This window comes from Leguminivora glycinivorella, chromosome 19 (genome assembly GCF_023078275.1).
Source record: "Leguminivora glycinivorella isolate SPB_JAAS2020 chromosome 19, LegGlyc_1.1, whole genome shotgun sequence".
NCBI lineage: Eukaryota > Metazoa > Arthropoda > Insecta > Lepidoptera > Tortricidae > Leguminivora > Leguminivora glycinivorella.
The window spans coordinates 10,409,123-10,423,346 of record NC_062989.1 but is presented as its reverse complement, the minus strand read 5'-3'; the positions used below and the strand labels follow the sequence as shown (position 1 = coordinate 10,423,346).

General features: G+C 34.2%; 2 protein-coding genes across 2 annotated transcripts in view; both read left to right on the top strand.

Annotated features, from left to right (window-relative positions):
- The window catches only part of LOC125236767, a 43,045-nt gene extending 41,240 nt beyond the window's left edge, over positions 1-1,805 (top strand). The window contains 1 exon segment of the mRNA XM_048143692.1: positions 654-1,805. Within this exon segment, the coding sequence (XP_047999649.1) occupies positions 654-805 (152 nt within the window). The 3' untranslated portion in view covers positions 806-1,805.
- A 3,137-nt stretch (positions 1,806-4,942) lies between these two features.
- Positions 4,943-14,224, top strand: part of LOC125236239 (alpha-tocopherol transfer protein) — a 40,678-nt gene continuing 31,396 nt past the window's right edge. Inside the window, exon 1 of the mRNA XM_048142924.1 lies at positions 4,943-5,023. The gene's annotated coding sequence lies outside the window, so the exon portion shown is untranslated. The remainder of the gene's footprint in view (positions 5,024-14,224) is intronic.

Sequence of the window (14,224 nt, the reverse complement as noted above, 5' to 3'; positions counted from 1 at the left end):
CTAACGCAAATACTAAATAGTTGATAACTGATGCAACTAGATACACTAAAATAATTTTTTTATCACGATTAACTGATTATCGAATAACTTTAACTTCCGTAAAATTTGTTGAAATGTATCGCTTTAACGATTAACGAAGTTAACTTTTATAGTAACGGATTAGCGATTATCGAAGTTAACTATTTTATTAACGGTGCCCAGCTATGGTTATTATAACTTAATTAAAATTTAATAATCGAATGAAATGTAACATACATAGGCACAGTTATTTTAATTGGAATATAAAATGTCTGCAGCAACGTTACGATAAACAACCCACACGGCAGTTCGATATGATCTGTTAATTTTTTCATCTACTGCTGACATAATTATTAATGTCGTCACCAAAAATAATCCTAGACTTTGATGACCAGAAAAGCCAATCCCTCTCTATTCTGTGCTACTTAATACTAGTTGAGTACTTCGAGGACTTCCAGGTCTTTGTTAATTCAGCAGTATCGGGATATTCGGGATCACTCGCCCGGACGGACGTTTTCTAATCCGGCGTCCCCCATACTGCTTACGCTCTTCTTAGAGTTCCATCCTCTCCCAACCTCTCCAGGTGACCGACAAAGTTAATCATGAAAACTATAGTGCAATCTTTGAATTTACAGAAGCCTGGCACGCGAAGCTGATCGAATACACCGCCTGGTTCAAAGCCCAGGAGTCAGTGAAAGCCAACGAAGCGCTCCGGCCCGGTCGGCCCACCAACTATGATGAGCTATTCGGCATCGATGGCTCCTTTAGACAGCTCTCTATAGACTAGAAGTCGTTTGGATGCAGTTTAGAGTAAAGATAATATGTAAAGTAGAAGTAAGATTCTCCCACGTGACGGCTTAAAGTTAGATATCGTTGTTGTCGTCGATATATCGGCGTCCAATCGTAAAATTGGGCAGATTCACACACATTACATACGTGAATGTTTATGTCTCGAAACCCCGCAATGTGGGGCTCATATTCCTTCGGGCGTCTGAAGCAATCGAAATAATCTAAACATTTTCTTATTGGCTTAATAATGTGAATAATTAATTAGTAACTAACTATTTTGGCTCAGTGATCCAAAGTGAATCTTGGTCTCCGAAACGAGAGATCGCCACCTGTCCCGATCCTGCGCAGCCTCTTGCCAGTGACTGACTTGAAGCCCACGCAGATCCGCCACCACACTGTCCTCCCAGCGATACCTGGGATAATAATACAACGAAAAATACCTCACAACGATTTGCCTGATCTTACGAACGGTTGTCGACAAACAGGTTGAATTATACAATTTAATAATGAGAAACACGTAAAAAGCGTAAAAAGTTTGTCACTAGTAATTTTGCAGATTTTTATGATATTTCTTCATTAAGTGTAAAGATAATGAAAAGCAAATATAAAAAAAAGTTTTTTACATTGAGACGATTTTTTTACAGTTTTATAAATTTCAATTGTATTAGTAGGACAGGGAATATTATTAAACATAATAGTTCCTTGCTTTGAAATGTAAATTTAGATGCCTAATATATTTATGTAGTTTTTGTACTCAGTTGGTTTACGTACCTTGGCTTGGGCAAATTACGTGCCTAAATGCGATAATTTTTCTTTTTTATTTCGTGATATTAATTTTATAAGTACTATAATAATTCTACATGTCTCTATTACCTTGGTTTACGTATATTGCGTTTGTTCAGGTGGGTAAATAAGGTTATCATTAGTTATATTCTCATTTCTATTTAAGTTTATATACTTACTTTCAATTTTATAATACATTTCGGTAAGCTACAAAATTATTTGTTTTATTTTGTAAATTTTCAGATTCCTTTCATAAACTAGTTACTATTATATTTTTATGATTGACCAAAGTAAAAGTAAAAGTAAAAGTATCAAAGACCAAAGTAAAGCGGAAAGTCGCTAGTCTGTCGGTGTTTTACAGGTTGCACTTCGGGGAGTGTGCTCAAGAGCTACACGAGCTTATTCCAACCATCGGACTCTTAGACGCACGGCAGGTCTCCATCCTTACTTGGTGGATATTCCACGAATCCGCACGAACGCTTTGCTTCTTCTTTTTCTTATGCGCACTGCCAAGGAGTGGAATTCCCGGCGGCTATATTTCCGAGCTCATATAACCCGGCAACCTTCAAATCAAGAGTGAACAGGCATCTTCTGGGCGAGCTCACTCCATCGTAGGCCACATCTTTGCCTTTGGCTAGTCTGTGGTCAAGAGTAAGCCCATTTATAATAATAATAAAAAAAATATATATATATTTTATTCAATCACAGGTAAATGTCAGAGCACATGAAACTGTTAATTTTTCAGTGCCACTTTTAACAATTAAGGGATTGAAAGAAAACTAAATTGTGGCGGTTGCTAGTTGTGGCTATTGCCCATAAACAAAATATTGCAAAAATTCTGCCAACCTCTGGGCTAGACCTGCCTAGGCAACATTTAAAGTATTAATATATCTACATAAGAAGATTTCAAGTCAAACCGGTTATGAACTAGAAATTAAAAAAAAATTGCTTCAAAATAGAAATGTGTAATATAACTAATCACCACTTTATGATCACATAATAGGCAAAAAACTAATCGTGGATTCTGTGACATAAATAGACAGTCTAACAGAAATTATTTGTTTTTGTTTAAATATATCAGTTTACGTAAGTTTTTCCTTTTCCTATACATATGTATAGGCCACTCTCGTCCTAGTCATCAATCAGCTCCCTTCAGCTTCTTTTAAGAACTCTCAAAACGAATTTTAACGATTTGCTTATGGAATTAATATGAAATCGAGTTATGTGACGTCACGTCACTCATTACCAAACTTATATAACTCCGTATAGACAGATAAAGTCGAAGAAAAAAACGTACCTCACTACCATACAGAAAAAGGTACGGTGGCCTAGATGGCGTTACACCTTCGGGGGACGCTCGGCTAGATGGCGCTAATATTCATATTTGACATTTTAACACATATCAAGCTAACAATATGGGCCAAATTTTCAAAACTGAGGTTCAAAAGTTTTAAGCCTGTCTCAAGAGATGGCAGTCTATGCACTATGATTACACATTTTACTTCGACAGTAACGCTCTAGTATAATACTCGATCCTCTTTGCTTTATACCCAACTTATTTATTTAGTATCAATTGGATTTAAAAGTAGCTACTGTTCATGTTATTCTTATAATTATCAGACGCTTTATTGAATGCATGATTTTTTTTAGTACAGGCCAGAGTTCCCTGTTACTTATGAATAGTTATGAACAGTAAGTACCTAATAAACTCACATGTCCTTACCAGGATTCAAACTCACGATCTTCGTATATACCTTGACAAACATGTCTCAATAATTCACTACAACACATTTGAGTACAGTCGAGTTCATAACTATGTGTACATTTTTTCACCTTATCGCATAGAGTTAAGGTGAAGAAATGTACACATATTTATGAACTCGACTGTACAAAACGCTATTAGTATTGTACTCACGAACGATTGAACGGCCTTTATAAATCGTGTCATTCATAATGACGCGTAGATTTATCAAATCGAGCCATTAATAGCATGATTATAAGAGCTAAAATACGCGCCTTGGTAAATGAAAAATGCATAGTTTAATTTAAAAACATGGTGTTTTAAATGAACCTGCGAGATTTGGAATACTGATTATCGATCACAATGTCTCGTAGACTGTGAATATAGTGTGAATAGATTTGAAAACATGTATTTGACGCCACATATAAGTAGGTACAAAAAAAAAAAGACATGCTAACAAAAAAAAATTAACCCCCCCCCCCCCCTCTCACACTCCTCAGCACACGCCTGCGGCAATCCGCGGCGCTAGTTATTTGTGAGAACGGAGACTTTCTATGCGTTTTCTACGATTCGCCTGATAAGAGTTAATAGCAAGAGAACATATTTTTATTGTTTCTGATTGAATATTTGCCAGTCGCTTTTCGGTGAAGGAAAACATCGTGAGGAAACCGGACTAATTCCAGGTCTAGTTTACCCTTCGGGTCAGAAGGTCAGTCGCTTTCGTAAAAACTAGTGCCTACGCCAAATCTTGGAATTAGTTGTCAAAGCGGACCCCAGGCTCCCATGAGCCGTGGCAAATGCCGGGATAACGCAAGGAGGATGATGATGAATTTAGACTGTAAAAAGTGACAAAATGACTATCTACCATTAACAAAACTTTAAGTTTTGAAGAGAAAAAATAAAATTAATACAACGATGGGTTATGGGTACCGAGACGTTAGCATTATTCGCATTAATTTATTCAAGTATAGTTTCCTATTTCAATCTTATATTTTTTTGCCGAATACGTCGATAATAGAAATGGATCAAACACACTAAACTTGCGTGTATTAATTACACTTTAACTTTGTATTTTAAATGTACAGTTTGTACAAAAAGCGTTTTTCAATTTTAACTTTAACCTTTATTTAATTAGGTACCTATTATAAGAACATACATACACTCGTAAGCAATGATATTTTTCCTAAATAAATGTTTTCTAATAATACTTATACATCGTTAAGAAAATTATTAACTGAACCCAATTGTCAATTAAACGGCCTAGTTTATTAAATTAAAAATCCTTAAAACTCACTTTAGTCTCAAAACCATTCAAAAATTGCCCTCAACTTAAATATTATTCGAACGCGTCTAAAGTCCTTCTTACACTGGCAATCCAACAACTTATTGATGACTCGGCTTCATGTCAACCAGCCTAGTCGAAATGACAATCATTGACGATAGACGCCAATCGAAACGCAGCCTGGCAGATCGCGCCAATATGGAGCGATAGAAGTAGCTAGCTACGGTAACGATATTTTGCGTTTGTGCATTTGGCTACGAACGGTACGTCGTTTCGGTCGGTACTATTATATAGCAAATGCGTAGAGTTGGCTGTTACCGGTCAGTCATCTCTAGGTGAGGCGAACAGACGGACGCCCTTTAATAGTTTGTACATTGTCTGTGATATTTTGTGCCAGCCAGTGTAACTATGTAAGTTTATGAATTATTGTTCATTGTTTAGAAATTATAATAAAGCATAGTTAATTTAGAATTGGTACGCGATGGGAGGAATTTAATTTTTAAATGAAAAGAAAAAAGTAAACAATATTTTTTATTGCAGAATATAAAAGATCGTTTATTAATTTATAGCGTATCACATATATTTCAATCATTCAGTATGTTTATGTACAAAATTACGGACTTTTCTGAAAATAGTATTCATCATCCTCTGAACAAGATTATCATCCATCTTTTTTGTCTGTTGATTCCGTGTGGACCGCAAGGAGTGCATATTTTGAATTATTTTGCCACTATTATTTAATTATCCTTTAATGAAATAATGATGTGGGCAATAATTATTGCCTAGTAGTTTTCTAGAAATTCAACAATTTAGCAATCATTGACCCAGACCAAGGGGATTTTTTTTTCACGTATTTGTTCACAGTGCATTTTCGCCGGTCAACGTCCATCATCAATAACTTACAAACACAAAAAGTTAGATCAACCAAATTTCTAATATAGAGTTATCAACGTATTAAAATTAAGACGTGATTATCAGTTTTTTTTTATTTTTAAATATATTTTTTTTATTCGTCGCTAAACGCGTGCCAATACTATGTTAACTATGCTTTAGGTAAATTTACCATTAAGTTCCTTTTAAATTATTGATATTATAGCTACACGGTGCACCTTCTTGTTTTCAGTTTGACACGTTGTTAGGTTCACTAACAGGAACCACCCGGTATACCGCTTTCTTGAAATTATTTTATTTTCTTGCATAAAAAAAGAATAAATAATTTCTTAGATAAATTATACCTCTAAATTAATAAAAACAGGTAACAGGTGAATAAAATAACTTATTAATGAAAAAAGTCATTAACAATTGATGCATCAAATTCTTGCATATACAACGGTAAAAATAATTATATTGGTTATTTTTGCTTATTTTGTATCATATAATATTATGATAGACAAAGAAAACTATTTAATTGTTTCAAGACGTACGTATTCATTCCCACGATTATTATTAATCTTATAATTATAGTTCTTATGAAATGTTTATAATTGTAGGTAGTATAAAGTAGTTATTTTTTTTCAATATCAATCATAATTATATGTAATACTAGAGACTAGTATTCAAATATAAACTGTCCACTTTTTCATAAATTCATGTATGGCAAACATCATCATCCTACTTGCGATATCCCGGCACTTGCCACGGCTCATGGGAGCCTGGGGTCTGCTTTGACAATTAATCCCAAGATTTGGCATAGGCACTAGTTTTTATTTTTACCTTCCCTTCTCTTCTAACCTGAAGGGTAAAATCTAGGCCTAATTGGAATTAGTCCGGTTTCCACACGATGTTTTCCTTAATTCACATCAACTGTGCATGTAACAGCTATATTTTCATTTATTAATATAACTATTTATTTTTACAGGTTAATCAAAATGCTATAGTGCCTAAATTTAAATTATTCTTACATTGACTTAACTAAAATTGCATACATATTGCATGTCCATGTGATACAAAATTATTATACTAATATCAATCAATTCAATCAATCAATTATTTATTAAGTAAGAAAACAGAAACAGCAAGTAAAATAAATTACACATATAAGTTACCACGAAATGGTCCCGACTCAGCATAAAATGCTTACCCGAGGGTCAGCGCTGGTCTTCCGTCACTTACTAATAATATAATACTTTCTAATAACTAATCATTTCAAATTTATTCCGCGGAAACACAGCCATTTTACCTTATAAAAGGTTTTTCCAGATACGCAGATAAATCAAACAGCAAGAATAAAAAAAAAACAAGAAAAGTGAAAGAAAAGCATAACCTACAAAATAATCCATACTAATATTATTAATAGGAGAGTGTGTTTGTTTGTTTGTCCGTCTTTCACGGCAAAACGGAATGACAAATTGATGTGATTTTTAAGTGGAGTTAGTTGAAAGAATGGAGAGTAGGCTACTTTTTGTCTCTTTCTAACGCGAGCAAAGCTAGTGACTGTATAAAAAATGTGACATTAATAATTTATTGAAGTTAGCAATCTTTCCTTATTAACTGGTCTTTGCAAACGCATAATTAATGCAGATACCTAATTAGGTATATTATAGCAAACGATTCTCTATTGCATAATTATCTTTAATTATATATTTTTAAAAGGGCTCATAGATTATCAGTTCGCTGGACTATAATATCGACTTGTCAAAGGCGATAGACAGTGGGCGAAGCCGAATGGCATTTCTGCGATGCGCAACGCCACCGAAACGCCCAAGAAATGTAGTCTGATAGATAGCTACGAAAGAGATAATATATCGTTAGCGTTTCGTGAGCGTTTGTGCATTCAGTCACACTGTACGATACTTGACGCTTCGTATCGTGTCTCTCTATCGCTTTATTATAGTTGTGTGACAGAGACAGTTACGTATCTTTCGCCAAGAAACATCAATGATTATTAGCTAGAGGTCCTCAGTATCGTAAAAAGGTAACAATGGTTGGTTCAAGTGACGGTATCAACCTGTCAATAATTATTGACGAGTTTATAGTGTCTTGCATTGAACTGGTAATTCGAATCCCGGTGATCGTATTTTTGTTTTTATGATGAAAACGGATACTCGTACCTATTCATTCTTGAGCCATAGTTATTTTATTAATTATTTATAGTATCGTTGTAATATATTGTACATTGTCTCAGTGTAAGTACGGTCAACCCGGGTGGCTTTAAAACACAGGGGCGACATTGAAAATTTAGATTTAATGTCATACTAAGTAAATTCGCGATTTACAAGAAAGATCTAACTAGTTACACGAGCAGTTTCAGTAAATAATGAAGAATATTAATTTTAAAGCCGTTCAAATACCAACAAAGTAACCACAAATTTTTGACGGTACCCACCACAACGCAATGTCTCTTGACTTGAGTCTTGCTTGAGATTATACAATACAATACAATACTAATACTCTTTATTGCACACCTCAATACAGGAAACAATATAGTAAGTATACACAACAACTTAAGAGGTAAAATAATAGGCGGTCTTATCGCTAAAGAGCGATCTCTTCCAGACATAATGGGACATAATTAGTAAATTTGTGTAACGCCCTCTTAATACAATCATAATATTAATGTATGATGTTGATGATTATTTGAAGCCTATATCAACCAACATGACAACACTTCATACCAGTTTGAGAAAAAAATATTTAAACCATATGAAATATCAACGATATTAATCATTCCATGCCCTTTTCATAAAATCGGATACAAAAATACTCGGCCCTATAATCCCCGGTATGATTAATTTTACATCCTTGTACTAGGGGCAGTCAGGTTGAATGCCCGGACAGGCGTAAAGAGCAAGGCTAAAGGGAACCAGTTGCAGTGAAGTTTGTAGACGGATGGGGGAATTCTCGGGGTTCAAAATGTTCAAATGCAGTTTAACATTGTATTGACTGATTGACTGCCTAGAGACTCCTTTAGTATTCGAAGCGGGGTTCTGCTGAAAATGTTGAGGCGTCTACCTTTGCCGAATACCTATACATTTTGGAAGTTTATACTATTTATTAAATAAAACACAATAGGCTAGTTGGAATACTTAAAATAAAATATTTTATGCAGTGCACGAAATAAAGCACCACATAATTAGGAGAAAAATAAGGACAGTAGTTATTGTTAAACGTAATTTCTAATTAATAAGTCAATGAGAACGAATAGAACGATATAAAGTAAATGAATTGAGCGTGACGTCACTCCTCAGTATTCCATAGTAATTCCATATTAGCAAATCGTTTTGACAGTTCTTAAAAAGAAGCTGTTTTGACTAGTAGGAAATTATCTATTCCTTTATTACTTTATTATATAGGTTATGTTGAATCGGCAGTCTATGAAACATTTTTACTACGATAAATGGATGCTGATAAGCAACAATGTGTCAACCCACACGCCAACCATTTTGAGAAAATGGCGTCTAAAGATTTTTTTCTCATTTTTTTGTGTTTCTCTTAAAAAAAATTGTTTTTATATAGATTGTTGTGTTTTTCAGCTATAATACGTTCAGTAGTAGTGATTATTGTAGCTTAATTTCAAAACAAACTTCAATTTGACGAAATAATGCCCTTTTCTTTTATTGCGAATTGTTCGACGACGTCAAACTTTTTCAAGACTGTGTTATGATACTTAACCCACTTTTGCTAATTGTTTAAAAATATCTATGAGTCTTAAATAAACATGTTAAAGCACATAAATTGTTGTTGTAAAATACTGTACCTATGCATATTTTTAACTTTATAAGTGTTAAGTAACATTATCAGTCATGGTCACTTATGTTATTAGAATGTAGGAATCAATACATTATTTATTAATCAAACCTTTTAATGATTTTTCTGCTCCCGAACTGTTATTCGTCATTTACAGGATTGTGCGTATCGAAAAAACTGAAAACGTATTGTTTGGTTCTGTAATCATGGCAACGCATTGCATTAACGATACTGCGTGCGTGCGCGGGAAGGCTTTGGGCAGCTGAGCTGACAGTGCAAACCTTTGCAATACAGGAAACAGTGTGAATTTCGCGAGAATTATTTAAAAAAACTATTAAAAACTAAGTGCATGGTCGTTGTAAAAGTATTGTATGCAATGGTGTTTAACTGACTCCAAAATACTCGTGGAAAGTACGCCACTCATATTTCTTGACCTCCTTTAAACGCCAGTTGAATAAAATACTATAAATTAACTATTAGAGTAATGATAATTTCTAGACACATATTTAAATTATCTGTGCTTTTTCAACAAAAAATCGTTACAAAAACCAAATAATCATCTTTAAAAAAAATAAACTACTTATCTAAAATATACAACAAAATATTTTTTTACGCTAAGAAATAGACTAAGTCATTTAAATTATGAATAACTCATGACTTGTACAAGAACAAAACATAAAATATCTTTAACAAAATAATAAACTACCATTCAGTAAGTATTCAAAAATTTAAACAATATTTTTATGCATACATTAACACGTCTTAATGTAATTAGTAATTATAAAAAAATAGTAGCTTATATTAAATTTTTATATACAAACACGTACTTGTAAAAAATGTTTGCAAATTATAATAACGAATATGTATATTCATGACTTAAAATGTTCAATTTCGTACTGAATTTACCATTCATGTGCAAAAATATACTAATGGACTAAGTCATAACTTATTCAAACATAAATTAATATGAACAGTTATATTTTACAATATAGTGTCATGGTACTTACACCAAAAACGAACAATTTATGACCTGAATATAATTTAACAATAATGACTTATGTTTTATAACACGGGTCGTAGCATAAAGCAACGAATAAAATATCATTTTGCAATAATCATTCAAGTCTCATAGTGGGTAACTATGTCATTTTTTGCGTTTTGCAAGAATGAGTCAAGTGTAAAAAAATCGTTGAGTCAACCCTCATAACACATTATTGTAATTTAAATATGTCTTCTGCCAATTACTATAATAAGTTAAGGTTCTTGACACATTAATGCAAAACAGGCAACACACGATAAAGGATTTGTGTTAACCTATTTTTTTACTTTTGGGATAGTGAAAATTTTCAAAATGAAAAGGTCATTTTTGCAAATAGAAATTTAAAAATCCAGCTATAACATGGCATTAAAATCTCATTTTTTTAGTTTTTGTGGGTTGACACATTATTGCTTATCACCATCCAAATTAGGATGTATATCTAGATTCCTAAAGTTTTTTCTTCGATTTTTAGATCGCCTAATATTTTTTGGCATAATGATCATTTGGCCTAATTTAAATGTCCTAATATTGTTTCGCCTAACGCCGTTAAAACCCACTTTTTTAGAAGCGATTCGGATTTGTGTGAGGTCACGGTTCTAACCTAACCTAAACCTACCTTTCTAACAGCGAATCGGTTCTGGGTAATGTCATTTTTGGGGCAAAATTTAAATTATGCCAAATGATCGTTAGGCCAAAAGAGCGTTAGGCATTTCATAATTCGGCCAAATGAGTTAGGCCAAGTGATTTTCGAACAAACGTCATTAGGAATGCAGAGGTAGTCCCATAAATTATTAAGGTTATTCACCTTTTCTATGTAAATTAATTTCGATATACAGTGATAAAAATGGTAACTAGATGTTTCTTAAGATAACAGAATAGTTTTAATGTGTGGTCAAGATCGTTGTGCTAACCAATCGCCTTAATACAAAAGGTGGTCTAAGAATTAAAATTCACATATTCCATATAAACCCATCAAGGTCGAATATTTAACCGTGAACTTATAAATTGTCTGGACCTTAACCTATTAGGTCATTAAGAGTTTTGAATGATTCGCGGTTATTTTCATTAGACTCATCGAGTGTGAATGCGACCAGTGGTAACGCTGAAAGTGAACGCAGCCGACGCGCGAGAAGGAGGGTAGATCGCGCGCTGTCTATGCAACTTTAACATCCACCCGCCTTCGTCAGTTTTCCGTGATCATGATGCATGCAACTGCGTCGAAATATCGGGAGCTCGACAAAAATCAAAAAGGTAATCACGATCTATATCCCGGTCAATATAAGTCTATTAGGTCATTGTTTGATTTTTGATTACGTTTCCGGACATTATTTAAGAATATCCCAATAGAATAGAACAAAATACGGCAGGGAAATCAGAATTACATCCTATCAAGGCCCTATTCATCCTCGACTTGCGCCAAAATATTAGATTGGGATAAGATATCGATTGGATATGTCGTATAAATTAATGTAAATCTGCGATATATGACACCGATTGGTCAGTGACAAAAGTGACATTCCCTCAAACAAAACAACATTTTTGACGCTGACACATCCATGTCATATCGTATTTAGATCTAATATTTGACGTAACTTAAACTTCGAATGGGGCTGTTAAAAGTAATTTAATATTTGAATATGGAATTCTTTTTGTGGTTTGCAAACAGTCTATTTTTATGATAGCTATGTTATATTGTATAATACAACGTGTTATACGTTGTATTATACAAGTGTTTTCTATGTTCGAAGTGGCCTATCGTTTAATTTTGAATAAATAAATGCTAATTTTATATTTAAGGATATTGCCCTAAAATACTTGTTAAATTAAGAGGCCCACTGGCTGTTGGATTTTCAACACTGCCAGATTGTGCTTTTAATTGAGATAAACTGATATTGTTGGTCAAACAGAAAGTCAGTGGGTACACCCGTATTGTCCCCCTATCCCCTACCGTCAGTGGGTAGGGGATAATATAATAACCTAACCACAAAATTAAAATTTTGAAAAAACCCCGACCGCGACCTAGTGGACCGATTTTCATGAAACATGGCTAAAAACACTCCCGACTAACTCAGCTTTCAGACAAAAAAAACTAAATCAAAATCGGTTCATCCGTTCGAGAGCTACGAGGCCACAGACAGACACACAGACAGACAAACAGACAGACAGACAGACAGACAGACAGACAGACAGACATACACACAGACAGACACGTCAAACTTATAACACCCCTTCGTTTTTGCGTCGGGGGTTAAAAATGTAAATAGTAGACAGATCATTTATTTAATAAAAGTCATGTCTTAAATGAAATAACCCGTTGAAATGGTGTCACCCGTTGACCACGAACGCTGTAAAGAGTTCGAAACGTCGGGATGAATTTTGAATACGCGATTTGATCCGTTTCCATAGTTTTATTTCATGAGTAACTATCGCGGTAACCGAAGACAATATCATATCTTAAATGTTTTAACTATATTATTATGGAAGATAAGAGTCCAGAACAGTCTCAAGGATTAAACACGATGAAACTATACCCACTGAATTTTCTTAAATTCTTAAGTTTTCTTAATTCTTTGTTAGTATGATAGACCATTTTCGGCGGCCGTAACTTTTACCAGACGCTTGAAACTCTTTCCAACTTACCTTATTTTCTCAAACTTCGACCGGCAGAATTAGTCTGGCACTGATCATCATCATTATCATTTGAGCCATTTTGTTTTGTGTCTGTCTGTGGCATCGTAGCTCCTGGATGGATGAACCTATGTTATTTGAAAGTATTAGTTATTACCAACATGTAGTAAGATAATTATTTCGCCTAGACTTTAGACTATCTCATTATAGTGAAATATTAATTTCAATATCTCCCTAGACGAGACAATTATACTTTCAACTTATCTTGCCGCTGGAAGATCGGGGTCTCCTGCTACAAGTATTGATATACTTAATAGGAGGTCCCAACCCTTTCTTACTTTGTAACACAATATCTGTGACCAATAAACGATTTTTCATTTTTCATTTTCATTTCATTTTCATTAATCGCCCACTGCTGAGCCTAGGCCTCCCTTCATGTACGCCACTTATCCCGGTCCTGGGCTAATCTCATCCAGAAGTGCCCCGCAGTTTTTCGAATGTCGTCCACCCAACGAGCCAACGGATGCCAGGCGCTTCTTACATCCGATAGCGGCCACCATTCAGTCAACATTTTGGTCCGCCTGCCATCACTGCCTGGCAACATGCCCTGATAATTATGCCCTGCCTGGCACTGATAATTATCAACTTCTAGCAGTATTTTCTAACACATACCTACATAAAATATTCCTTCAAAAACTAAGTTAGGGGTATGTTTTTTTGGTGCGGAAATATGGCCATTGAGTCGAACTACTAAATAAACATTAAACGTCGATAAGAATTCTAACATTATCCCATTATTATGGCGGCTTTGGGCTTTTGCTCCATAATGAACCATATAAAGTCTCAATACGTAACACGGATACAAGTATATTTTTAGCTTTTAAATTGCCTACATTTTACACTTAATCCTACTTGTATACAGATGCTAATTGATCTGACAGTCTATTTATCGTCCAAGGTGATTGTTTACATTTGGAACTCTATTCCGTCATCATAAGAGTAAACTGGTATACATATATATATATGACGCACTCAGTCGTGTTAGCTTTGCGCTAACAGGGCAAATACATAGCAAGGCTGTAGTGGGTTCTCAACATGGTGGATTTACTTATTCACGTCACAAAATATGCATGTTACCATAGAGGAATAATTAAAGGAAAGAATTGTAATGTCCATAAATCAATAAATGCGGGTTATTTGTATAGACAAAACGGTCCGACACAGATAAAAATAATAACAATCTGTGTTGAAAAAATCA